We start from the raw sequence: 26,036 nt of genomic DNA on the forward strand, positions 1-26,036 counted from the left end.
CTGCTGCTCTGCCGGCGCTGGGTGTCGTCACTAGGCTCCAACACCCGTATGCAGTTAGGCTGGGGAGGTGGTGGGCATGCTAGAAAGGAAGCAATTCTGGTGAAGTTTATGGGGCTTTTACAGTCTGGCACCTGCTTTGCGGTGGTGTTCCGCTCCTCAGTCCGAGACTGCAGACAGCTTTGGGTAAAACAGTGACTTTTTTGGTCATTGGTGTGTTCATTTGCTCCTCTTCAGCTGGACATTAGTGCCAGAGGCTTTTACAAAAGCTCATGTTTCCTGACTCTGTTAATGATGTCAGTTGTCTTAGAGAATTCCCTATGTGTAGAAGGAATTTCTGGCCAGGATGAGGTGGCAGGGGAAACAGTGTATTAGCTCCTTTCCTTGCTTCTAACACCCTTTCCAGTGATTCTGTTTCCCAAAAGGATGAGAAAGGAGCCAGGTGATGGGAGAGGACGACCATGGTGGCACAGGCTTTCCAACAACTTCCAGGCGCTCTCCTTCAATAAATGAGTTATTGGGTGGCTACACAGAGCTGTACCAAGCTCCCAGCCTGGCCCACCTTTACCATCATTAGCGTTTACTTGCTGTTTGATCGCAGCCCCTAAAGCCCACAGCCAGAGGTGACACCCTTACCCCAATCCCACGGACAAACAGATGATCAGAGAGGGCATCTGCCTCATCTGGCACACCTGAAGCCCAAGCACAGAGAGAGGGCAATTGCCCTGAGGCACCGAGAGTGGAAGCAGACCTCTCAGGCAATGCCGGTGACAGAGACCTGCAGCGATGTGGCCGTCCCTGCTACAACTTAGTACAATATGAAAGAGTGAAACTCTCCTGGACTCCACTGGGTCTTGCATAACCCTGAAGACCTGAGTAAAGAGGTCTCTGTGACAAGAGTGCTCTCTGAAACTGTGGCAGCCTACACAGGTACCAGTTGATCCCACATACCAAGAGCTGATCTTTGCTACCGGAGAGCATTTGGGCTCGTTAATGCATCGGGGTGAAGAGGGCAGGTGTCAGGTCTGGCTTGACCTGGGTGTTTGCAACACTCTGCCTGGACTGCAGAGGTGAATTTGAGCTGTGTGTCCCAGTGAGAAATTACTTGGAGTGAATTTCAGGCTGACAGGTGCTTTCATCCCAGAGACAGTAACTTCTCTGATAGGTTTTGTCCTGCCAGTTCAAGAGGCTGTGGGTAGGGGGATCCCTGGGTTGCAGCTGCCAGAGCTGCAGCAGGACAAGGCAAAACCTTAGGGGGATTGAAACGTGACTGTGCTTATCAGGTATATTCTCTAACTATAGAAATCGGGTGCATGTGGAAGCTGTCTTAGCTGTGGAAGGAAACCTGTTGGTCTTAGCTGGGAGGTCAGAACAATAATGCCTCTCCCTTTGCCCTTCCTTTTGTTGTTGGATTTTCCTTTTGGTTTTCATCTTTGCATGAAGAGAAACCTTGCATATTTATCAAAGAGGAGCTCAGAGCCTTTCTCCTCTCCCAGCTTATGAAATTATTTTGTGAAAGCTCTTAATTTATCCATTTAAAGAAGTCAGTCAGTTCTGGGGTGATACACCTGAAGTTTTTGCAAATCAGAGCGTTTCTCCAGAGACATCAGGGGTTATTTTTGCTATGGAAAATAAATTCAAGCGAATTAGTGAAAATACACTTAGTGCAGGTGATACTCACAACCCTGCCCCAAGGATGCAAGTGGTGCCGGTGGTGCAGGAGTTAGAGGTGACCTGACCTAGGGTGTGAAAGCTTTGCTCTGCGACTGCAGCAGGTACTGCACCCAATGAATCTGTGCTCCAGGGAGAAAATCCTACTTTGCCACAAAACTTAAATGGCTGGACTGGGTGGAGGGGTCATTCACACAGGGACTCTGTCCATTCCTGGTAAAGGACATCACTGATTAAGCACAGTAGATCTATGAGCTTTTGTTATTTCCACAAGCAAGCTACAGAGAGTAATATTACGCTTACAGATGAGTGTTGCATGTGGATTCTTGTAGAGGACCGAGTTCAGTTCAAATCAGCTCTCAGACAGGCAGCAGTTGGAGGTAACTTCTTAATATTGTTTGCATCATACTATGCTGGTGAGGGAAAATGTCCCTGGAGACCATGTCTATTGATTGAGAAATGGGAGTGGCTCTCCTCCTCCTTTTAGGTGAACTGTAGTAAACTAGGATTCAAGGAGAACCTGTCTGTGCAGGTGGAGAGGAATTCACTAAGAGAAAATTATTTCTTTTTTTTTGGTGTTATGAAATGCAGTAACAGGACAGATGAGTTTTATAGTTTACGTTCATCGTTCTTACGAGACTAGTTTTTCTTGTGTGCTTGGGTTTTCAGTGCTGTAATTTTCTTCTTTCTTGTGATGGAGATGAATGCTTTTAGAACGTGATGGTTGATTTCAGGATCATGTCACAGGACTGTACTCTCACAGAGCAGCAAATAGCTGGCTGCAGTTCTGAACTTTTCTGTTCAGTCCTAAATTTTTAGCCTGTCTTTAGCTTGAAGACAGAGATAAGAAACACTCCCACCAACACACAAATGCAATTGAATCTAAAGTTAAAAATTGGAAAAGGATAGCAGGGTCACTTAGTGCTTACTTCCAAAGAGACTGTGAGTTCAGATGTCTCAGCATCCACATGGGGTGACTTTATGTCATCAGGGAATGAAGTTGCAACACGTGCACTGAAGTAAGGGCCTGGCATGGCATGAAATTGCTAATGATGCCCCGCTATTGCATTAAAATTGGAGCATGAAGAAAATGCAAATACAATTTCTCCCAGGTAGCAATGAACAAACTGGAAGATTTTCAGTAGGTCTCTTGTATGCTTTTTTCAGGGATGAGAAGGAGCAAAAAAAGCTGGTTAGTTATTCCAAGTGCTCCCATGTAATGAGGGTATCATAGTCTTAATAGTATTCAGCAGACATCCAAATACCTGTTACTTTTTATTTGTCCCACTGTTCACCTCACAGCTTAGCCTGGCTTCAAGTGAACTGCTACTTCTACAGAAATACATAAGCTCAGTTAGAGTCACAGCATGGGGAATAGCTGATACTGTCTGTACAATTCAAGGAAAGTAGAGAAAATCACAGGAATTTTATGGGAAACAATAACCTCTGCCCATCAGTGGGGACTGTAGATGAATTGTGGCAAAACCACATATGGTATATTCCCCTTTCTCCATGGGAGGAAGATGTGCTTTGTCCTAGTGGTTTCACCTCACCTCATCTTCAAGGTCAAATTTGCACTCAGTAGTTACTAACAATTATATGTAATTTGTCTGTGACCAGCTAGCCTTGATGTTGCAGAATCATACAGAGTGGCTGAGGTGTGAAGACACCTCTGGAGTTCATCCAGTCCAGCCCCCTGCTCAAAGCAGGGTCAGCTACAGCAGGTTGCTCAGAGCCATGTCCAGTTAGGTTTTGAACATCTCGAAGGATAGAGACTTCACAACCTCCTTTGGGCAACCTATGCTAGTGTTTGACCACCCTCATGTTAAAAAAAAAAAAAAAAAAAAAAAAATTTGTTCATGTTTAAATGGGATTTCCTGTGTTTTGGTTTGCGTCTATTGCCTCTTACCTTTCACTGGGCACTACTGAGAAGAGTCTGACACTGACTTCTTTGTTTCCCTCTCCCCTGCCCCCAATCAGGTATTGATATACATTGATAGATCCCCCTGAGCATTCTCTACTCCAGGGTGAAAAGTCCCAGCTCTCTCAGCTTCTCCCCATATGGCAGATGCTCCAATCCCCCGATTTTCTTTGTGGATTTTTGCTAGGCTCACTCAAGTACACCCTTAACTCTCTTGTACTGGGGAACCCAGAAATGTGGCCTTGCCAGTGCTGAGTCGAGAGGAAGGATCACCCTCCACCTGCTGGCAACACTCCTCCTAATACAGCCCAGGAGGCTGTTGGCCTTGTTTCCCACAAGGGCACATTGCTGGCTCATGTTTAACCTGGTGTCCACCAAAATGCACAGGTCTTTCTCTGCAGAGCTGCTTTTCCCACTGGCCAGCCCCCAGCCTGTCCTGGTGCATGGGGTTATTCCTCCGCATGTGTAGGACTTTGCATTTCCCTTGCTGAACTTCATGAGGCTCGTGTCAGCCCAGTTCTCTAGCCTGTCCAGGTCCCTCTGAATGGCAGAACAGACATCTGGTGTGTCAACCACTCCTCCAAGTTTTGTACCACCTGCAAACTTTCTGAAGGTGTGTTCTTTTCCACCACCCACATTGTTAATAAAAAGATGTTAAACAGCATTGGCCCCCAGTATCAGCCCCTGGGGTACACCACTAGTGACTGGCCTCCATCCTGGACTTCGTGCTGCTGATCACAATTCTTTGAGCCTGGCAGTTCAGCCAGTTGTTAATCTACCTCACTGTCATTTATCTAGCCTGTACTTCATCAGTTTGACAAAGAATTGTCAATAGCTTATTTTAAGTAAGTATTTGTGAAAGCAATACACATATGGAAAAATAATTTTAGAAGGTAGCCTCATGAAAATGTTTTGTCAAAGAAAACGCTCCAGCAAATCAGTAAATTCCAGATGAAACAGTAACAAAAGACATTCATTCATGCTTGATTCAGAGTTTTAGCACTGTCAGCTTTCTCAGTTCTATCACAAATTTTGTTTTATACACTGTGTAGTTGAGTGCTGGAATTTTAAAAAGGATAGAGCATTTTGGTTTTCATTAAGAATCAAAAAGGAAAAGAAAAGAACTGGCCTTTGCAGCTACAGTAAAAATACAGAAATGTGTCATTCCTGTACCCTGTGATGGCCAGAAACCAAAAAGGAGAGAAATTATGTCTCAGATCAGTTTAACATTTCTGAATTATGTCCCATCTCAGCCACTTTGGTGATTTTGGGGATACTGGACTTGTGTTTTCATAACACTTGAGATTGGCAGTGATAAGTGTGTTAATGAAAGGTGGGATGGTCTAGACAGCCTGAAGCCACATTTGATTCTTTGCTTTTGTACAGGCTTCCTATGTACTCTTGAGAAACTATAGGTCAGAGCCAGCAGTACCACTCATCAGGACAAGTACATCACAGCTCGGCCGGCTGTCAGACAGCACAGTGAGGGGAAATATTTCAGTTATCAAATAGATGGGTAATCACAGCCCTCCTGTACATTGTAAATTGAATATTACACTGGTAATCACCAAAGTCAATATATTATCCTGTCACTTCAATTATGTAAAAATCTGAGATGCTGAAATGTTGTCTGTGGAAATAATTTCAAAGACAGAAAGACAACCTACATCCTTCATGAGGGAAAAGTCCTGGCAGTGTCAAGAAGTTCCTTCAGATTCAGCGTGAAGAGTTACCTGGTACTATCCCTGCTCTACAGGCATCATCCTCTGGGGATATCCCAGTCACAGAGCCTCTGAATTTCAGGCAACACTTCATATTTAGGCAAAATTTCCCAAAGCAATGTATCTGATACCCTGAACAAAAACACCAGGATGAACTCTTTTAACCTTGAGGAACTGACTCAAACCTGTGCCGTGCTTACAGGTAGTAAGTTTTGTCTCTCTGCTCATGAAGTAGTTACCTCTATTGACTGCCATGGGACCAGACTTCTCCTCTTCTCTTTTTTTTTTTTTCACCAAAGCCTGTGTTTATACAACAGGATGGATCAGCCCTTCCAGCTGCCACTGGAAAAGTTCCTGTCCAAGTTCTGGGAATCTCTTTGGTGTTTGCTTGGTTCATGATCTATAAGAGATGATCCCTTATAGTAAGTGCAGGCTTACTCCCTTCATCCACAAGATCCAAATTCTTTCTGCCGCTTTGTTTTTCCTGGGAAGAGATGTGGAGTAGGAAATAGCTTCCAGGTCTTTTAGGCATCAGCAAACACTGGGAAAAGGCTCCAGCTACCTATTGACCTCCTGAAAAAGCAACTGTACTGCTGGTAGGCCTCTCCCTTCCTACCCCACCTAAGGACACAATGCTCTAGGTAGCTGAAATAATTAATTTTCCATCGTGAAGCATTAATAACCAGGTATGCCAGACATTTATTATCTCAATCAGACTCAGACCTGATTCTTTTAAGATTTCTCACAAAGCTAAATTGCCACAAAGACAATTTACACCCAATCTATCTCAGGGTCTGAAGCTCACTCTCTGCTGCATGGGTTGCAGTTTCTCCTCCCACCAAATTTGCAGAGAGCTGAAACAATGTTGATAAGAAGCAGTATAAGACTCCTGGCTATACATGTTGTTCTATCTGCTGGCTAGGACTGTATTTTTTTAAAATGTGTAGGATTGTGCACAGTTATTTGCATACACTGCTTATTAAAAACAGTGTTGTGATGAGCAACAAATTAATTTTATCCAGCTGTGTGATTTCTATCCTCCTGGTTTGGCCAATGTATATCAGAAAGAACTGGCCATCTCTCATCCATGTTCAAGCTACAGAGCATTTAAATGCCTCCACTTCTCGTGACATGATTCCACTGCCAGATATTTTGTGCCTATATTTCTGTAGTAAGCCAATCTGATTGCTACGTGAGCCTCTGGTTGCCAACTGCTTCAGATGAAAAATTTCACACCAAAACCATCAAAGACTGCAGAAATCCTGTGTGGAATGAAACTTTCTACTTCCGGATACAGAGAAAAGTCAAGGTACACAAACCAAAAACTCTCTTCTTCATCTCATCTCTATGCACCTCCTTTCAGTTTAGCCCAGAACAGGTTGTCATGTCTTCTCTTGCCTATCTGAATTTACTTAAAATTCCCCTAGCAAGCTGGAGCAAAACAATTTTGGCTTTTGCTGGAATCCACTTCTCTCCTAACAGATAGTTATTATTTATATGTCGGTAATATGAGTCTGACCTCCTTGTAGAAGGCTGACTGGACCAATGACAGAGTGACAACACAGAGAAACTATGAAGTGAAAATATAAAGCAACACTATAACAGAAAAACACTTCTTTCCCTGAGAGGACATGAAATAATGGCATATCAATGCCAGGAAGCTGCTAAATCCTAGTATGATTAAGATCTTTACTCAGTTTGCTGCTGATAATTACACTACACTCAAATACCTATGAACAGGTGGCTGAAAGTGGAAAGCCCAAGGACATAGAAAGGTAGTTATTGATATGAAGTGACCTCTATTGCCCCTGTTGATAAGGGACAATATAGGACTTCTGGTTATCCATATTGCTTCCTAAAAGATTGCATTTTTTTGTGAGAGCTACTTAAAAGCATAAAAGGTGACCCAAGAGAAATCTCAGTTCAGCCTTAATTGATAAGACTAGAAGTTGTTTCTTATAAAGCAGATTGCACTCATTTTCTTATTCTTCCTTGTGACACTTTGTCATCAATACTTTTCTACTTCCTCTCTGTAAAGCAGGTGCTGAACCTGGAAGAGCTGCAAAATGTCATGCTTCTTCAGTACATGATAATGAATCGGACATTTTTCATTTCTTTTCCCAGAATATTCTGGAAATTACTGTTTCTGATGATGACATCATTCATGATGATGACAACGCGATTGTGCTTTTTGATGTAGCTAAAATCCCGCTTGGGGAAAGAGTGTTTATGGCATTCCCACTAAATCCACAGGTAAGAGCTCAGTCAGACATTTAGTACATCTTGATGTCCATTCTCTTCCCTCTAATTAAAGAGGTGTGCTGTCTCTTCTGTCTTTTACCACCAGGATCAGCTTGGTAGTGAAAACGTAACAAAATTTATGAAAATCTTGGAAAGTGTACACCAGTGACAAAATAGATGGCCTTCTCAAATTCCTGTTGGTTTCCTCTGGCAGACATCATGGCCAAATTCCCAAGCCCCAGAGCAGATGTAATTTTAGGCAAGCTTTGCACTTTTAATAATCTGACAGAAAATTACAGAGCTTATCTAATCCTCACAAAGATTATAAAAAGAAAGACAATACAAGGACAGGAAAATGGCCTGTTTCCACAATATTTTACTAAACACTAAGTCTTAGCATATGGTGTTCAGCACATGGAAGCTGGCAAGGAAGAAAGTATGAAAAATAAAGGTTTACTAGGGAGACTTATAAGGACCAAACACCCTTTGTTCTGCTAGTACAATTGAGATCTTCTTTTCCTTGGGGAAGAAAAAGCTGCCTCTGTCCTCTAATGCTGACAGTAGCAAGCACGAAGCAGAATATTGTTACTTATTAAAGCATAAAGGAAACTGTGCTTCCAAAAATGAAGGTCACTGTGCAAACCTCTGCACATGCTAATAGAGACTGCTTCATTTTTTTTCTTTCTTTTATTTTCAGAGGAGGGAGGAGCTGGAAGTTGAGTTTGTATTGGAGAGCATGTGAGTAAAACCCCATTGTTACAGGAGCAGCAGCTTGGAGTGGTGCATCAGTGCAGGGAAACCTTCTGTACACCCAGTATCATCTTAATAGCCAGATTCACCCTTTTTCCAAACTTAATGTGTGCATCAGCAAATAATTGTAAGAAAGGAAAATGCCATGATGTGGAGAATGAGTTCAGAATTTTAATTCTGTGACTTTCTCTTACAATTTATATATTACTTACATAGTTCAGAGTTGGTTTTCTGGGGCTGGTAAATCCCACTGCAGTAACTGTAGATGTTCTGGAGAGCGTTCTCTGGGCAGCTTATGGCTGAGGAGAATGTCACTATCCAATCTGTGACATACCTGTGCTATTAAGGCTGTTACAAACACTTTCTAGGTGCCTTATTGCAATTGAATCATTTCTGCTAGGTAGTTATGTGGCATTTAGTGAAAAGGGAGCATACTTCCAGAAACAATAGGAAGGAGCAAAAAAAAAAAAAAAAAAAAAATTTGAGAGAAAAATGTGTCCTGTTCAGGACAGTATCCAGATATTATATTGTTTATAAAATACATATTATTTGTTCTTGTTTTCTAGCCGGGGTCCTCCTGAAACCATCATCACAAATGGGGCAATAGTGGTAAAATATCATTTGCTCTGTTCTCTTGTGTTCTTTCCCAGATCTTTCCTTACCTTAGCTGACTATGATGGCAGTGAGGGAAACATTGCAAGTCTTCATTCTTTAGTGACACTTTTCCTCTTAGGAGCTTTATTTTTGAGGAGGCCAGCATGATATTAAAGGAGCCTTCAGAATGCTATCATTTTCCTTTGTTTTGTCTGCATCCATTGAAAATTACAATGTGCTTAGCATAGCACCATCTTCCCGCATGACAGTGATGTTAATTCTCACTTTCACTGGATCTGGCAGAAGTCTCCAACACAGCTGGCCCCTACATTCAAGCAATGACCCTTGCTACAATGACCTTTCCAACATCTGCCAGCACTGGTGGTGAGATGTCTGGAAGAGTAATCTAATTCTCTGTCCCAATCACATCTGTTCTAGTGTCGTGAAGTAGCCTGCTTGGAAGTTCACTTGGACAGAAGGATGAAGAAGAAGCATTTTTCAGGTAAGCTTATGAATTCTTTAACTGAGTATTAGTGATTTTACCCTCTCTAACAATGCCTAGAAATTGCATCATCCAAATATTAAGGCTTTAGCACCACATCTAAGGTGATTTGTAAAAACTTTGCAGTAGGGAATGCCACCAGTTCTGCAGCAGGTGTAGGTTTGGGGTTCTGACTTCACGGGGAGCCTTGTGCCAGACTAGAAACAACATCAGATGCTTGTACAGAAGGTATCTAAACCCCAGGCTGAGATCCTGAAAACCTCTGCTGTAGTACTGCTAAACCCTGAAGAAGCTTACTTCCTTAGGTGTCATAGTCCATGGCCGTAACTTTCCTCAGGATCTCTGACAGTTCGACTTCTGCATATGCACAGAAACACCTCATTTTTTGCAGGGGTTAGCCACTCAGCAGCTGGCTCCTGCCTGACCCTGATCAACATCCAGAATCTAGAAGTTCCTCTGCCCACATCCCCTGAGGGGCTGGATCTGGTAGGCAATCTCAGAGCATGCGTAACACACACCAGCAGGATTAGCTGATCTCTTGGTATAAATAGGGTCATCTGCTGCAGAGTCAGATCTTATTTTAGGGGACTGAGAACTCTTCTTGCTCATTATTTGACCTGGGATGAGGATGATTTACAGTGCAAAGTACCTGGTTGCATTCACTGTGTCATGATGCAACAGCAATAGAAATGCAGCAGTCTAAAATTCAGTGCTATTCACATCACACTCCCATCCAGCTTCTTGCTCAGCCCATTATTACAGATACAACCACCTGTAATGTTTGGGTCTTGGATGACTTTCAGAAGACAGCTTTCTAAATAAAAAGGAAGAGGAGAAGGGGTTTGTTTAAAGCTACTTTTGCTTCTTTTTTTTCCCTTTCTCCCTTTTTTGCAATTAGAAGTAACTTTTTGTGTGCATTTTATCTCATTGGTTTAGAGAATGAGCTAACATTTACAGTGAGAGGATCCTTTGAAGAAACCCAGAGAGTTTCAGTTGACTGTGACTCCGGCTCCCCAGTCCCAGATCCCACTTTCTTCCACTATGCCAAATACAAGCAACCTTCCCTGGATGTTTCACTCACAAAGAAGAGGAAGCTTCCCACCTTTGTACGTTACCCTAGAACATGGTAGACAACACAGACAGTCCTATGATCTGACCTTTATGTGTGAGTAGGCAGCAAGAGAAGAATATTTCTGTCTTAACCAAAAAGTACTCCATGCTTCTTTTCAGTGTGCTTGCATGTCATGCGGAGCAAGAAGAAGTGTCCCCCTGACTCTCCCTCTCAAGTCGCTCCCCTCTGAGCGGGAAGTAGTAGGTGAGGTAAGTGTCCACTTTTAAAATTGTTGCCTTTAAAAGCTTTTAAAGCTTTTGCTTTTAAAAATTGTTGCTGGTTCCCAAGAGGCAGAAACTGAAGAGCACCTCTCTTTATACAGAGCCAGTTGTTTTCTAACCTCCCTCGAATCTAGGGCGATGCATAATGAAGTAAATTATTTGGAGCAAAATAAAATGGGAAATCCAGGGGAGAAGGAGGAAGAAGAAAAATGTCTAAGCTGTTGCTCATGGTCCTTCTGTTGTCCACGTCCTTGGCCAGGCTGGAGGTCACTGGGTGCCACAGGGGCAGGGGGTGAGGCTGCAGCCTGGCACACTGCCATGGGAGGCAAACCCGTGCCACAGTTATGGGTGCTCAGCCTCTTTTGGCTTCCCCTTGTATCTCACATTGTTTTGTGAGAGGCTTTAGTTTCAAGACCCGTGTTTAATGGTGATCCCTTCCAGGGAAGCGAGGTGTAGCACTGAAGCTCTTCTGCTCTTTATTTGTGTAGCTAAGGAGTACCAGCGCAAGCTACACCTGAGTTTCACAGCAGAGAGAAGATGCAGACTGTAGATGATAATACCAAAGTCTTAATTTATTAAATTGCTGCACATCTCTGGGTACTAATGAAACATTGAGAGGACAGTCTATCTCTCAATCTCAGTTCACTGGGGTTCAGAGCTTTCTAGGTATAATGATGACCCAAAAGAGCTATGTCTCATTCTGAGTGGGGGAAAAGGACTGTTCTAAACAATATATCAATATTGATAATTTTACCTTTTTAAAATTTCAGCACAGAAAATTTGATTTGCGCTTTAAGGTGAAAAAATGGTAAGATACCTTATTTATCTTCCTTCTGTGTTTTTCCCCTTGGTTCTTTGAATTTGGATAGTTGTCGATCAAGTTCCAATCCCTTTGTTGCAGCCTGCATCCTGAATGCTGGCTTATCCTCCTTTCAGACTACAAAATAAAATGGACTTGGTACGCAATACAGAGATTTTCAGTGGCCCTGAGTTTATGTAATGGGACTATACAGTGAGTTAAGAAAAGGTTTTATAAAGAACACACCAATTTTCTATTGATATTTTGCTGCAATCAAAATTATGTGCTAAGGGCCACTGTAGACACTCTTTGATACGTCTACAACTTATTGCCAAATGCAGATTTTCAATAAAAGCAGCATTTCAAAATGAATTGAAAGAAATCTTTCTATTTCCCAAGGTCAGAGGAAAAAACTAAAAGACCAAAGTCAGCATGCCTGGCCACTCTAGGATATGAAGAAATTGAAATAATAAACGTGCCTGTATTTATTTTTTTTAATGTCTCCTCAAAGAGATAAATGCAAATTAACTCAATCAAGTGATTGCTTATTTCTAAACCAAGGAAACACATTGTGTATTTTGAGATATGGTTAAGGCCTTAGTAAAATATATAAGATGAATATGTTACATCATGTAACATATTGTAAGGGAAGGTCTCTTCCGTTACAAAAGCAGGTGCATCTTCTGTCATGCTGTAAATATGCTATGAGATATACATACAGTTTACAGCTCTCATTTAAAAACTTCTTCCTTACCACACCCAAGAAAGATTTTCACAGCAGCTTCCAAACTGCAGCTGTAGGGCTTATAAATATCCATAATGACTATACACCCACCCCCCCCCCCAAAAAAAAAAATCCAATCACAAAAGTCCACAACTTCAATCCACGGTTCACAGGTATCAGTGGAAGTTTGCACGACTTCTAAAAAGCCACCTTTAAGACACCGCCCTCTGCAGGCTTTTGGGTTTATGTTTCAAAGGGAACAATTCTGTTACTTGTAGATATGTTTAATTTCAGGCATCTTTGGCAAGGAGAAAAAAAAAAACCCCAAAACCTCTTAGTCCAAAGGAAGATGTACTGTTGTTCTCCAGGAACAAACTAAAAGATTTCATCTCTTCCTGCTTTGCTTTATATAGGCCTGATGGTGAAGGCATGTTTGTTTATGAAGTAGAAGCAGTTAAAATGCTGAATTAGACTATAAAAATGATGTGAGATACCTGATCCTCTGTTCCAGCCAGGACGACCTAGACATACGCCTGGGCTTTGACCTGTGTGCCCAGGAACAGGATTTCATTCACAAGAGGAAGAAGGTGGTTGCAGCCGCTCTGAAGGACATTCTCCAGCTGGAGGAGGACTTGCAGGATGATGAGGTATCTGAGGCATAATTATTCTCTATTTTCTCCACAGCTGAGTGTCAAAATTTGTGTTCAACTCCCATTTTCCCGGAAAAAGTGTAAAGTTTCATGCACAAGCTATGGCTAACTTCTTTTCTCTAACCTAGGGAAGAAATGAGTACTCACAGGAAACATTAATAAAAAACCTGTAGCTGTGTTGCTACAGGACGTAGCTTTGTGTTGAGTAGCAGTTGACACAATAATGCAGAGAAGGACTAGGTGCTCTCAGCACCAAAGCCAAAGCTTCTTTTAGGCCTCACAGTCATCTCAACCAGACCTAAACCATCGATTCAGCACTTCTTTCCCTCACAGTTGAGACTGGACTTTATTTTGCTGTGCCTTTTGTGCTGGCATTTAGGCTCCCATTGTGTGAGCACAGCACGCTGCCAGTCTGACTTCATCATCTTCCGCAGCTAGAGCGTGTGCTTGCTTGGCAAATGGGAATGATACCAGAGAGTCTAAGGCAGGGAAAAATCAGGTTTCTCTTTTTTAATTATACTTCCACAACTGCAGTGTGAAGCCTCAACTCAGATGCAGAGATGACAAATTTTCCTCAGTTTGCCCTAAACTGAGCTCAGCAGGTTTTTTGCACAGCTAGACTTTTCACACACAAGACCTTGCCTTTAAATGCCAGCACTAAGCTGTGGACCATTTCCTTCCCCTCAGATGTAGAGGCAGCCATACCTCCCAGCAGAAAAATCTCCCTAGAGTCTCCTGATTTACACAAGAGATTAATTCACCCCAATGCATGGTAGCTATCTTTACTGTTAACGGAGCCAATTCATATTTACAGATTAATCCTTCCTCTAAGACTACTAGACCCTGGATTTCTCTGTCATCACAGATAGAAGTAATTGCAGCTAACTTGCATACCTAGTATTGTATGTATATATCTGGTAGGTGGAGTGAGCATGGTTTGTCTTTCCCTCTAGCAACTGTAAAAGGGGATGGTGTCACCAGCCTCTGGTCTCAGGGGTCTTGAACTGGTCTGTGCTCTTAAACCCATCAGTCATGATACATCTACTATGGCCTGTGAAATAACTATACAATGGTAGAAACTGGCTTTAGCAAATTTCAGTAACAGAGAGGTAATTGCTACTCACCGGGAAACTGTGAGACAGCACCTATATATTCTGGTCTATTGCATCTGGTAAAAATCTGGTTCAGATGGCAGGAGGTACCATTCCCTCCAGCTTTTTGCTTGTCTGTATTATTGGTTTTGCAACAGAGCACTGAAAACATGATGTTTGAGATGATGAATTTTCATGTCCTAATGCACAGCTGCTTGGCAGAGGAAACATGAAGTATTCCTTACTTCTTCTATGCCCCATTATTAATTCAGGTTTTTCTTCTCCTTGCAGACTGGTGGCATGCAGGATCTTTATTATTATTTATCAGTACTGTAACTTGCTCTTATCTAGTCAAAGATGTCTCCCTCCCTTTTCAGACCATGTCACTAAATGCATGCATTTTGGGATTGAACAGGTACCTGTGGTGGCAATCATGACAACAGGTGGTGGAACCAGAGCTCTGACGGCCATGTATGCTCACCTTCTCAGTGTGCAGGAGCTGAATGTCTTGGACTGTGTCTCATATATCACTGGTTTATCCGGCACAACATGGTAAGACCAACATAAGCAGCCTTCATAGGAATTTTCTATATGTGATGTCAAGAAGTGATCTGAAGAATTGTATCATCTTTACTATCAAGAAAGGGCTTTCTTTCCTGCTGTGGCTTTTTCTCGTTTACTTCAGTGGGTATTTCCCCTCATTTGGAATTAATTCAGTCCTGATTAAACACACGGATGGTACCACACACATATGTGCTTTTTCATGTGACTCAAGGCATGATACACAAACCTCCGTAACTTCCCAAAGCTCTGCTTCAGAAATCACACTTTTCCTTCTGGGTTTTTGTTAGTTTTGGGTTTCTTTTTTTTAGGACCATGTCAAACTTGTATGAAGATCCTGACTGGTCCCAAAAGGATCTTAAGGAAACACTCAAAGATGTCCGAAAGCATGTGCTCAAAAATAAGTTCTTTACTTGTTTTGCCCCCAATCGCCTGAAATACTACTTGAAAGAGTTGTGCCAGAGGAAACAGGAAGGACATCAAATATGTTTCACGGATCTATGGGGACTCATCATTGAAACCATGTTACATGAAAAGGTACAATAGCAGCACCCTTCTCCTCAGATTTGAGTATTTAGTGAATATAGCAGAGAGGGCAGACAGTAAATAAAAAAAATAGTTGAGATTGGAAGGGACCTCTGGAGGTTGTCTTGTCCAACAGCCCTGCTCAAGCAGCATAAGCTAGAGCCGGCTGCCCTGAACCATGGACTTTTGAATATCTCCACAGGTGGAGACTCCACAACTTCTCTGGGCAACATATGCCAGTGTTTGACCATCCTTACGGAAAAGGAGGGGTTTTTCTTGGTTTTTTGTTTGTTTTTTCAGATAGATGCCTAAAGCATGTGCCTTGGCAGTACAATTATTTGTGTTTATTGGCTGTATTATGCAGATCTTAACATCATACCTGATGCAGAAAGGGTGGGAATAAAGAGAAATAATGGGAAAATTATAGTATGAACAACTTCAAAATGAATTTGCATGTAAATATTGAAATGAAAATCCTGCTGTTCCTTTAAAATTGCTGCACAGTGTGACAAGGCAAAGAAACATCACAAACCTAGAGACAGTATCTCTGAGTTGTTACAGGATTACGTCACCCTGTAAACATTTCCACCAAAAGGCAATGTTCAGGCTCTATTTTAGTATTCGTGAGTATTTCCTTTCCAATAGGCCATTTATACTTAAGAAGGAGAAAACACAGCCCCTGTAATCTAATTAACCCCACGGACATCCCAATTTCTACTGCCTGAGTGCAGCACAGTGGAAGAGACTCCCTTGGGGTGGGCTCAGCGGGGAGCCGTGGGTGTCCTTGCAGTGCCACAGACCTGCCCCCTGACCGCACAGCCCAAGGGAAGCCCGGTGGCATGGCTGTCCTCCCAAGGGCTGCCCTGGTGAGGAGGAGCACCTGCAGCTCCCCTTCAAGGAGGATCTGAACTCAGCACCCTCTCAAGCCTTGGTACTGCTCCAAACCATCCTGCCCTTTCTACCCTGCCTGAGTATGCGAGGTGCTCTGCAGCAGAAGCAGTAAGGGTCAAAGCTCGCTGATCGTTAACGCTGTCTGAGCCTTGGCTCTGTTACAGGCCTGAGGAAAAGATGATTTTCTGGGCAGGCAGGGAAGGGGTTACTCTTTCTGAATGAAATATTTGCTGCCAAGAGTGCTTTTCAAATATTTCCAGACATTTTTCTGAAACAAATAATGTCAATAACAACATTTTCTTCCCACCATTGAAATCTCAGATTTTCTTCCCCATATGAACTTAATTTAGGACTATTTGTGTGCTGAAGTGCTGAGGCAGGGGAGGGTGAGAGGTAGAGATGACAGCACCTTTCTGAACTAAACCAGTGGGGAACATCCTGGTTGGAGTCTGGTATGCACTGTGTTGTCAGAGCCCAGGCTTAGATGAAGTGGGAGGTTCTTTGTGTCATCTAACCATCCTCAGCTACTGTCCTTCTTCGAAACAGGAGGAGTCCTATAAACTCACAGATCAGCAGCAGGCACTAAACCAGGGTCAAAATCCCATGCCCATCTACCTCTCCCTCAATGTGAAGGATAAAATCAGCGACCAGGATTTTAGAGGTAATAATACTCCAGAATTGCATTTAACATTTAATCCCAATAGGGGTCAATTTAGGATTAGGTAAAGAAATCAGTTCAATGCACAGATACTCTAAAAGGCCAATCCACCTAAGAGTAGAAATTTAATCGTTAGATTTTTGAAGGCCTTAGTGTATTCAGCTATATTTGGGATCAAAAGTAGGATGATGGAGGACATTATCACAAGATTACCTACTCTGCATTTCTGTAGAAAGCTTCAGAAATCTGAAGTTTGGAGAGAAATTTAGATGTAAGAGGACAATTCATTCTTCATGTTCATCACTATGAAATGTACAGTGAATAAATGTCTGCTTGCAAAGTGTGTTAGAAACCAGTCTGCCTTAACCTGGCCAATATTGTATGTTTTATTCAACTGATTTGTACCTCTGCTGCTGTAATCAGTCTGTCTTGTGTTTTTTCTTTCAGAATGGGTGGAATTCACTCCTTACGAGGTAGGATTCCCGAAATACGGGGCCTTCATTCGTGCAGAAGATTTTGGTAGTGAGTTCTTCATGGGTCGCCTGATGAAGAAAATCCCAGAATCCAGAATCTGCTTTTTGGAAGGTGATTTGTTGCTCTGGGGAAATGTAATGTACTATAATATAATCTGCTCCTGTACAAACCCCTCTTCTGAAATGAAGCAGTTAGTATATTTTTTTGTCTGCCAGGAGCAGTCCGTGGTAAAATATTAGAACTGATAACAGGTCACTCTCTGCAGGATTTTTAGTTTTCTCTGCAATTTTATTCAGCTGGACAGATTTATTTAATTTCATAGGTGGTTATGCTTACTGACATGAGGCCTTCGCAATACTTATATGTCTTTGTCAGCAACAAAAGTTGTGTAACATTGCCGCTAAGTTAAAGCATCAGTCTCTTCTGCAACCCGAGTCTCTAAAATACAGCCTTTTATCTACAATGTTCCTGCTGCAGCTAACCCTGATTAACCCTCCAGGATAACGCTTCCATTTCAGAGTGCAAATAGGTCATAATATTTACCTTTTTTCCCTCTTGCATAAAAACAGTAAAAGCAGTAAGGAAATATTTTTTCCCTTCACGAAAGCAATCTCTTGCCTCATTGTTCTTCCTACTTCCACCAATTGCAAAAAGGAAGTTCCAGGGTTTTTTTGAGAAGTTAAGACTTTCTGCTTGTGTGAAGATTTCACTACAGCTAGCGGTGAGGTGTAAGAAAGCAAATCAGAATCTCTCTGTCCCTGGCTGCAATGTCAAACAAGGTACCCAGGTCTCCCCTTCTGTGGTCATTACTGCCAGCAGGTCACCAGATCCCTTCCTACACCTCCCACCTTGGCACTTTCTTCCGCCTTTCTCTAGAGTGATGCTGGGACATTTCTGCCCCTGTTCCCTGCCAATGACCCAGCATCCCCTCATTCAGGCAGTGTTACTTCAGTGACACAGTTATTTGACAGGTTTACAGAAAATTCCTTTGCAGCCCAGCCCCTGAACAGAGCAGGGACTGGCTACGTAGGTCTCGCAGCTCTTTCCCGCATGGCCAAGCCCTTCCCTCTGACTGCAGGCTGGCATTGCTGGGTCAGGCAATCACCAGGCTGCTCTGGTGCAGCCTCTTCTATCCATCACTCGGTTCCTCCCAAGAGCGCCAGGGTTAGTTCTGCAGTTTGGAGGGTTCAGGAAGGCACGGTTGCGCACCTGGCACATTTAACCATACCAGGTAATGGTGTTTTATCAACCTGAAAGGCTGCAGATTGGTGGCAGTCTGGACTGCCATCAACTTTGCTACATCTGCTAGTAGAGGAACTTGAAATTTAACCCACATATGCCCTAAACCCTAAAAAATCAGAAGGCAAATCGAAAGACTCATACATTTACACTTTCTATTTTCAAAACTTTTAAGTCAGCTTCCTCATTCTAAGGGATATTAGTGTATGAATCTTGAATGTTTTGTGGTTGACAGTCCTGCATGATAACTGCACACCTGTAACAGGATTGCACTAGAAATAAATAAAACCTTTAGAACTACAAATCCTGGGAAACGGGAATAACAAACGTTGAGGACAGGTGGAAAGTATTAAAATGAACTTGACAAAATGTTATTTGCCACATAACAAAAATGAGTGTGTTAGCAGATACACTGGAAATGCTACCAGCCCTCTTACTAAATGTCAATAAATTAGATTCTTTATGTACATTATGGATTCATATACCGATTTATAAAGACAGTCCCTTTTATTTGTGCACTAAGAAAACATAATGAATAAAGTTTGCTAGAGAATGCAAAAGGTACTGAAAGTCATTGTGAATGAAAATGCTTCCAGGTCTCTACTGGTTTACTTTCTGTCATATATATCCCATGCCACAGGGATCTGGAGCAGTGTATTTTCCTTGAATCTTATGGATGCTTGGTATATATCTGTTCATTCAGAAGACTTCTGGCACAAATGGACCCGAGACAAAATTACTGACATAGGTGGGTTATTCTTATGCCATTATGTTATTCTCTCTCTCTCTCTCTTTTTATACCCTCTGTGCTGCTATCCTCTCACCAAATTTTTCAAAGCCATTTTGGATTTCCCTCTTCAGGGATTCCTGTAATCCACATGGAACCTAGGTGGAAATTCGTGCTGTGTATCACAGGATGGCAATCATTTGAGTTGTGTGAGAAAAGAATCCATGGGATCTGTCACAGGAGAAAAAAGAGAGAATGGTCCTCATATGAACTATTTTCAGGGTACAAGGGTAAAACTGGAGAAGAATACCCCTGCAGAGTAGGAGAAGCTGGAAGCCTCCCCTATCAATCCACAGTCTTCTAGTTCCTCTCTTGGAAGTTGGAGTATGGCATGAGGCTTCACAGAAACAAGAGCAAACACCATACTTGCATCTCTGGGGTCTACAAAACATGGATACAAACCTCAGTACTATTAGAAGTCATTCCAAACTAGTCATAAGGATGAGATTTGCAAAACATGCTACCAAATTAAGAAAGATCTGCAGGGTGGGATTTCAAGGAGAAATACAAAAGACAGACATACTACAGAGAAAAAAGATGAGAAGGAAGAGAAATGTAGGGGGAAGAGTGATTTATTGTATCTTCTTGCACTTATAAGGTGTAGTTTCTGGTTGTTAAAACAGGGAGCTTGCATTTGCTAGTGAGGAACATTAATTATGTTTGTGTGGCTGAGACATTGTTATTGTGTGGCTTTTTATGTGTGTGGCTGAGAGAGAAACTGTAACATAGAGTAGCAAAGGAAGACAGGGTAAGCGCAGGATATTGTAGTGGATAAAAATCATAGAAAAGCAAAGAAATTTATAGTAGGTGAGACGGACTCTTTTGCAGTACAAACAAGGCCTTTACCACTGTGGAGTGAGAAAAAGAAATGGATTTTTCAAAGGTTACCGGCAAAACTGTGAGATATGTGGAGATCCTAAAAATAAAAAAAGAAGTCCAAGTTTTGCCAAACATGTTAAAACAAATGATGATTGAACAGATTGACATCAACAATGAAACCACATATGAGAACTGTTATTTGTTCTTCTGCAGATGATGAAACCCTATTCCCTACAAGACCAAATGAGCTGGATACTCGAGTGGTTTGTCCCACCGACAGCTTTTCAGACATTTTCCGAGATGTCGCCACATTACGTCCAGCAGCTTCAGAAATCCATAACTTCCTGAAGGGCTTCCAGATGAACAACAACTACCTAGAGAGCAAGTTTTCCAAATGGAAAGGTATGGCAATAGCACCCTGCTTTTAGTCGTATTTTGAACCATCCTTGTGAAAAAGAAACAATGCTTAAGAGATTATCAAGACAACTGCCTTTTTGTTCTTTTCCCATCCTCTGATAATATTTGAAACTGTTTGTCACTGAAAGCTGAAATTATGTAGCAGGTGAGGCTTCAAAACTAAGTTCTTAAAAATTTCATGAAGTCTGGCAACTGATAGATGAAAAAGATCCTGATTAGTCAACCAGCACACATCTACTGATGGACCAGCCAGCGAGCCTGCACGCTAGTTGCATGGCACTGGTGCCATCATATGCTGTCTCTTGCCGGGCCAATACTCAAGGGATGTGGGAGGGAGCCCTGCTTCATGTTACCGTTTTACTTGTAAGAAAGATATAACCTCTGTAACAGTATTCCCTGTTACCCAGTTTGGGAATTTGTGTTCAGTCTGGTACCAGATCTTCCATGTACCTTAGTAGCTGTGCCCCTGATCTCGTAGTGTGCAAGGCACCAATCATCTTTAACCTTCAGCATGTTGAGACAGTGAGGTGCCACTTTAATTTTTTACATATTAAGAGAAAAAAAAACAAAAAACCCTGACCTAATCAGAATCACACACAAAACCAGGGGACGGAATTAACTCTGTTCTCCTGAGCCCCAAGTTAATCCTTCTTAATTAGAGGAAAGCCAAAGAAATTGCAGAGTAAATAGTGAAAAGAGGAAGTCAGATGAGGAACTGAGAAATGACTGAACTGCAGCTATCAGCTCTATAGGTAGGTCTAAGACCCAAGAAAAGCTGAATTCCCTTTTTGTTAACAATTGCCTTTCCTCAGCACCTCTCTTGCATCAAGCATCTCCTCTGAAAAAAATGTTTTTTTTCTAGACTGTGATCTTGACTCTCAGCCCAACCACCTGACAGCAGGAACAGACTACCTCATCCTGATAGATACTGCATTTGCCTTTGCTACGAGTTACCCACCCCTTATGAGACCAGAAAGGAAAGTGGATGTCATTTTGCATTTCAACTACAGTTCAGGTTCCCAGACAGGGGTGAGCCTTGTACATTCTTCTTTACTGATTTCTCTGTTTCGTCACTGAGTTCCCAGAATGGCTGATCCTCTACTCATAGAAACTTTTTTCCCCCAGTATCTGGGAAGTGTAAATAAGCTAACAGTTTACCAGGGTCACATATCTTTATTGAACAGTACAAGTGTTATCAGGAAGTAAGAACTTAGTAAACTGAATCTGCCCATTTTTATGTGTAAATGTGTTTTAGCTGATTTGAAGGCAGTCAGATGTAGAATGAATGAAGCAAATTACATTTAAAAATTGTCTAAGACTTCCCAATGCAATCATACATGTTCTTATGCATGAGAAAACGTACATTCAGGACAATACAACTGTAACAATAGAAGGGTTTGATGCAGAAGACCAGATATGCAAATAAATGCAAGAATAGTTTTTATTTAGGAACTTTAAATTCCTTAGGAGTAAAAAGTTGTCTAAGGGCAGCATTTTTAATATCCAAGTGTGGGATGTAGGTTTTCAAAGACAGGCATGTGGACCCAGATCCATCCCACTTAACCCTGGCCTTCCCAGTCTTGGCTCCATCTACAGTCTACAACTAAGTTGGGTATGTGCCATAGTCAGAACTTGGCCCTTACCCCACAAACATTCCCAGTGAAATTGTGTTTTGGTCAAATTCAAAGTGCTTCCTGTATGTTCTGATGTTTTCTTTTGTTGTGTTTTCCTATTGTGGCAACCAGCCTCTGAAAGAAGCCTCTAAATACTTTGCAAAACAGGGAATTCCTTTCCCTACAAAGGTGCCAGATGATCAGGAAACCCCACATGTGAAGGAATGCTACATTGTTGGTGACAAGGAGAGCCCAGAAACGCCTATTGTGATATTTTTCCCTCTAGTAAATGATACCTTCAGGGACTACAAAGCACCTGGTAAGTTTACAGTTACCCATCACATTAACAGAGGCAGCAGCCGTGTTCTTTCTCTTTTTTACTGTGCAATATCTGTTCTTCAGATCATGCTTCAAACACAGATGCAGACTCTCTTTGCTTAGATCTGAACCATCTCAAGAAGCTTAAAATATGTAACTTTTCCTGGACAGTAGAGCAGCAGCTGGGATCAGTCTTTGGCCATATGCCCCTCTTCATATTTTTGGGGGGGCTTTTCATAGGTAGATTGTAGAGTTTACTGATGAAGTGTATTCGGTTTATCTCCTGTGGCAGAAATTAGCAGGGTTATTTCCTCTCATACTCGTCATCCTTTCACATTAGAGAACACTCTGGGGAATCTAAGGATTTCATCATTTAAAATAATTGCCAGGCTTACAGTTAGGCAGATAACCTTGAAAACAAAAGTGTGAACTAGCGAAGTGATGAAAATATAATACTGAGCCACACTGAAGCGATGAAAATACAACACTGAGTCATGCTGACAGTTTCTGTTCACTTCAGTGAGTCCTACTTTGAAATTTAAGAAGAGTTTCAATAGCAACATTGCCAGTCACTTCAAAACAGATGAATTCTAAGTCCTGTTACCATATCCCACAATGCCATATTACCTCTGTCAGTGCCAAAAGTCTCAGTTACTCATTCTCCAGATGATAAAATTCCTAACTCATGCTGTGAGAACACTTATTTTTCAATCACTTCAAAGCCCCACAATATACTGAAACCCAAAAGTTCTAGGCTGGTATATAGTACATTAAATTTAATAACAAAACACATACAGAAACTATTGTCCCAGTTGTATTCTTTTCCTTTTTTTTTTTTTTTTTTTGAAGGAAGTAAGAAAAAATCATACACTACTTTTGCTTCGTAGATATTCTGGATTGAGTTCATTGCACATTTGAGGTATACAACTGGGGTTTTGGACAGGATTCAAATAGTCAAGGGTATTTACGCAGGTACACACACCATTCTACTCCAGCTGTTATCACAGATCAGATAACTGAAAGGTTGGTTCCTGCAGTTGCCCTTTGTAGAAAGAATTAGAGACAGGAGAGAAGGAGAAAGAACTAGAACAGGAACCGAGAATTGGCTTCTGGACTGCTCTTCTTCAGTGCTCTGTGAGGGAGTTTGCCTCCCCTCTCCCCCTCAATAATTTACAGAACCCAGGGATGTTGTGCCTAATTCAGTTATCTAGTATCAGGTGTACACAGATGATGTGCAGGTGCTACATGTCAACATAAATTATCAGGGAATCTAAAAAGGGGTGTTACTAGGTATGTAGAAGATGTATATGAAGATCTGCATGATACCTGGATATTACATACACTTGAGGCAAGCCTGTGTTGCCCAACCGGTTCAGCTGGTAGCTGCAAGCTGAGACTAAATGGAGAGAGAAAGGGTCCTTGTCCAGCCCCCACAGGTGAAGTGTCAGCTGAGCTGACATGGAAGGGTTCAGCCCATGCAGGTTTTTGGGAGTGCTGCCACCTCGCAGCTGAGACCTGACCTCCATAGCAGCAGGATGGATGCTGCAGAAAGTCCTGGGAGGCTGTGAATGGATGTCTGTCCTTTGTTAGTGACAGGCAGAGATCAGCTTAATTTATAGTGCTTCAGTATCATGCCCTAGCCCAGATCTAAATTGTATAGCGTGTGAAGTATTCGTTCAATCACATGAACGGGCAGTTTTTCCATAGCCAGCTCATCCATCAGCTTGTTCAGCAAAGGGAATTTAAAGCCTGAGCGATAAATGAGTAAAACTAACATATTCAAACTGGATTACTTCTGCACTGGTTAGACTATTCCATGATCAAGTAGAAAGGGGATTCTCTGTGTGAGGCTTAGACTGCTTCACTGGAGTGGTACCAGTTCCTTGTAACTCTCTCTGCAAAGCTAGGAGGAGTACATCTTTCAGACTTGGAGAGACCCTTCAAGGAAAACCTGAACCCTTTGATCAATGTCATTAGATCAATGTTGTTAGAGAAGATTTCCCAAATGCATGTGGTCCTGTCAGTAGGAAACATGCTGACTTTTCCCAATGCCTGCTCCCCTGCTTTGGTACAGGTGTTGCAGGTATCTGTGACTGTGGAGGGTGATTGTTCACTATGGTAGCACCCTCTTGCCAATGTGACAGTCTCACTGGAAGCTGACAGAAAAATTCTCTTGTCTCTGATGCTTTCTAATCTGTGATGAGGAGAGATCAAGCATTTTATTTCCTGCCTGTGTTAACCTGTGTTATCTATCCCTGACAGTATTATCTATCATTTCTGGGTTGTTACTGCTCTCTTTCCTTCATGCCAGCTGTTAGAAAACCAGGGGGTCTGTGGGAATGATGGGGAAGGAAAAAAACATGTGTGAGCCCTCATGTCAGGTGTACAGGTTAGCACACAGCAGTGGATCTCCACATCTTCAGGTCTCTGGCCCAGGGGTGGGATCCTCAGCTGTCCTTTAGGAGTCAAAGGCACATACTGGAGTCCAGGAATCTGCAGAATGTAACCAAATTAGTTGACCTCCTCCCTTTCAAGAACCTGTTTGTTCTACATACTGACAGGTAGATATAAGTTCAGCCTGCCCATATGCTGTACCCCATCAGTGCAGAGTCGAGCAAAAACTAATATGGCCAAGAGGGCTTCTTGCACTCCCTGAGTGCAGGCAGAGAGCGCTCGCTTTTGCTAAGTTCAGGAAAGGCAGGTTTGCCTACTGTGCACTGAGTATATCGTGTAAAACACACCCTCAGCTCAGACGGTGCATGTTGCATCTACTGAGTTTAGTGTACAGACGTATTTCCACCAACTCAGTAAGTGGCGGTGTGTCTAAAACAACAGCTAAATCAAAACCACTCATGGTGTCACCGTCTAAAGCAGATGGCCGGGTCCAAGCTGAGATTAGCTATTATTTTGAATCACAGGTGGCTTATGAAGATCCTAGCAAAACAAGTCAGGGGATGTGTTTTACATCTTCCGCATCTATGAATTTGTTGAGATTTGTAATTCCCAGGGTAAGCTTTGGGTATTTTTTTGCCCTGTACCAACAACCTACTGTGGAGGTCCTTGTGAATATTTGCCCTGTCATAGCCTGCAAATAAAGTTCTGCATTAGCTTTGAATCTGGTTTCTACTGTCAAATGAATTAAAATAAATAAGTTTATTGAATTTGTCTTGAGATCATAAGATATGACAGATCTAATATTTCCAGAGACGACACTTGTGGGACTACCTGCCTAATTGTTTTGCCTGGGTCTGTGATATATATATGTTGATTATCCTGCGGTGATGAAATGGGCATGAAAAGTTCTTTCAGTGTCCCTGCCAAATCTTAGTGATTCAGGGAATATCAGGGTCACTCTCACTGTTGAGGTTACATAAAGCCTGTAGTTTTTTATAGTAGTAGGTAACTCAAGGAAATTACTGTAAATATTTGCACTGTCTGCTTCCGGGATATGTCCAGACAATGACTCTGTGAAGTCTCTCAGTTTAGATAATAGCATCTGATTGTTTAGGTCCGTTTTCTGTATTTTTTGATAATTCTTCCCAGTAGGAACCAAGACTTGATGTAGCAGATTGTGCTAGGTTGTGCTGGGTGAAAGAATATCTGTCAGGTCACTGAAAACGCAGGTGTGCTTTTGGAAAGCTTGGGTCACTGAAATACATGGATTTTCAGCAGCCTATTTCTGGAGGCATGAAAGCATAGTAGTGAGGGAAATAACACGATGTAGAGTCGAAGCTGGAAGGC

At 42.1% G+C, this 26,036-nt stretch overlaps 1 protein-coding gene across 2 annotated transcripts in view; it reads left to right on the forward strand.

Annotated features, from left to right (window-relative positions):
* Positions 1–26,036, forward strand: part of LOC142032460 (cytosolic phospholipase A2 epsilon-like) — a 38,774-nt gene that overhangs the window by 11,438 nt on the left and 1,300 nt on the right. Inside the window, exons 4-20 of one of the 2 annotated variants that reach the window (XM_075031110.1) lie at positions 6,483–6,619; positions 7,435–7,563; positions 8,249–8,289; positions 8,868–8,910; positions 9,334–9,397; positions 10,334–10,503; positions 10,628–10,717; positions 11,500–11,537; positions 12,764–12,899; positions 14,409–14,545; positions 14,866–15,091; positions 16,517–16,631; positions 17,076–17,213; positions 18,982–19,089; positions 20,161–20,349; positions 21,227–21,393; positions 22,110–22,296. In XM_075031110.1, the coding sequence (XP_074887211.1) occupies positions 6,483–6,619; positions 7,435–7,563; positions 8,249–8,289; positions 8,868–8,910; positions 9,334–9,397; positions 10,334–10,503; positions 10,628–10,717; positions 11,500–11,537; positions 12,764–12,899; positions 14,409–14,545; positions 14,866–15,091; positions 16,517–16,631; positions 17,076–17,213; positions 18,982–19,089; positions 20,161–20,349; positions 21,227–21,393; positions 22,110–22,296 (2,115 nt within the window). The remainder of the gene's footprint in view (positions 1–6,482; positions 6,620–7,434; positions 7,564–8,248; positions 8,290–8,867; positions 8,911–9,333; positions 9,398–10,333; positions 10,504–10,627; positions 10,718–11,499; positions 11,538–12,763; positions 12,900–14,408; positions 14,546–14,865; positions 15,092–16,516; positions 16,632–17,075; positions 17,214–18,981; positions 19,090–20,160; positions 20,350–21,226; positions 21,394–22,109; positions 22,297–26,036) is intronic. The other variant, XM_075031111.1, reaches the window with a different exon arrangement.

The sequence above is a fragment of the Buteo buteo genome, chromosome 6 (genome assembly GCF_964188355.1).
Source record: "Buteo buteo chromosome 6, bButBut1.hap1.1, whole genome shotgun sequence".
In the NCBI taxonomy this organism is placed as follows: Eukaryota; Metazoa; Chordata; class Aves; order Accipitriformes; family Accipitridae; genus Buteo; species Buteo buteo.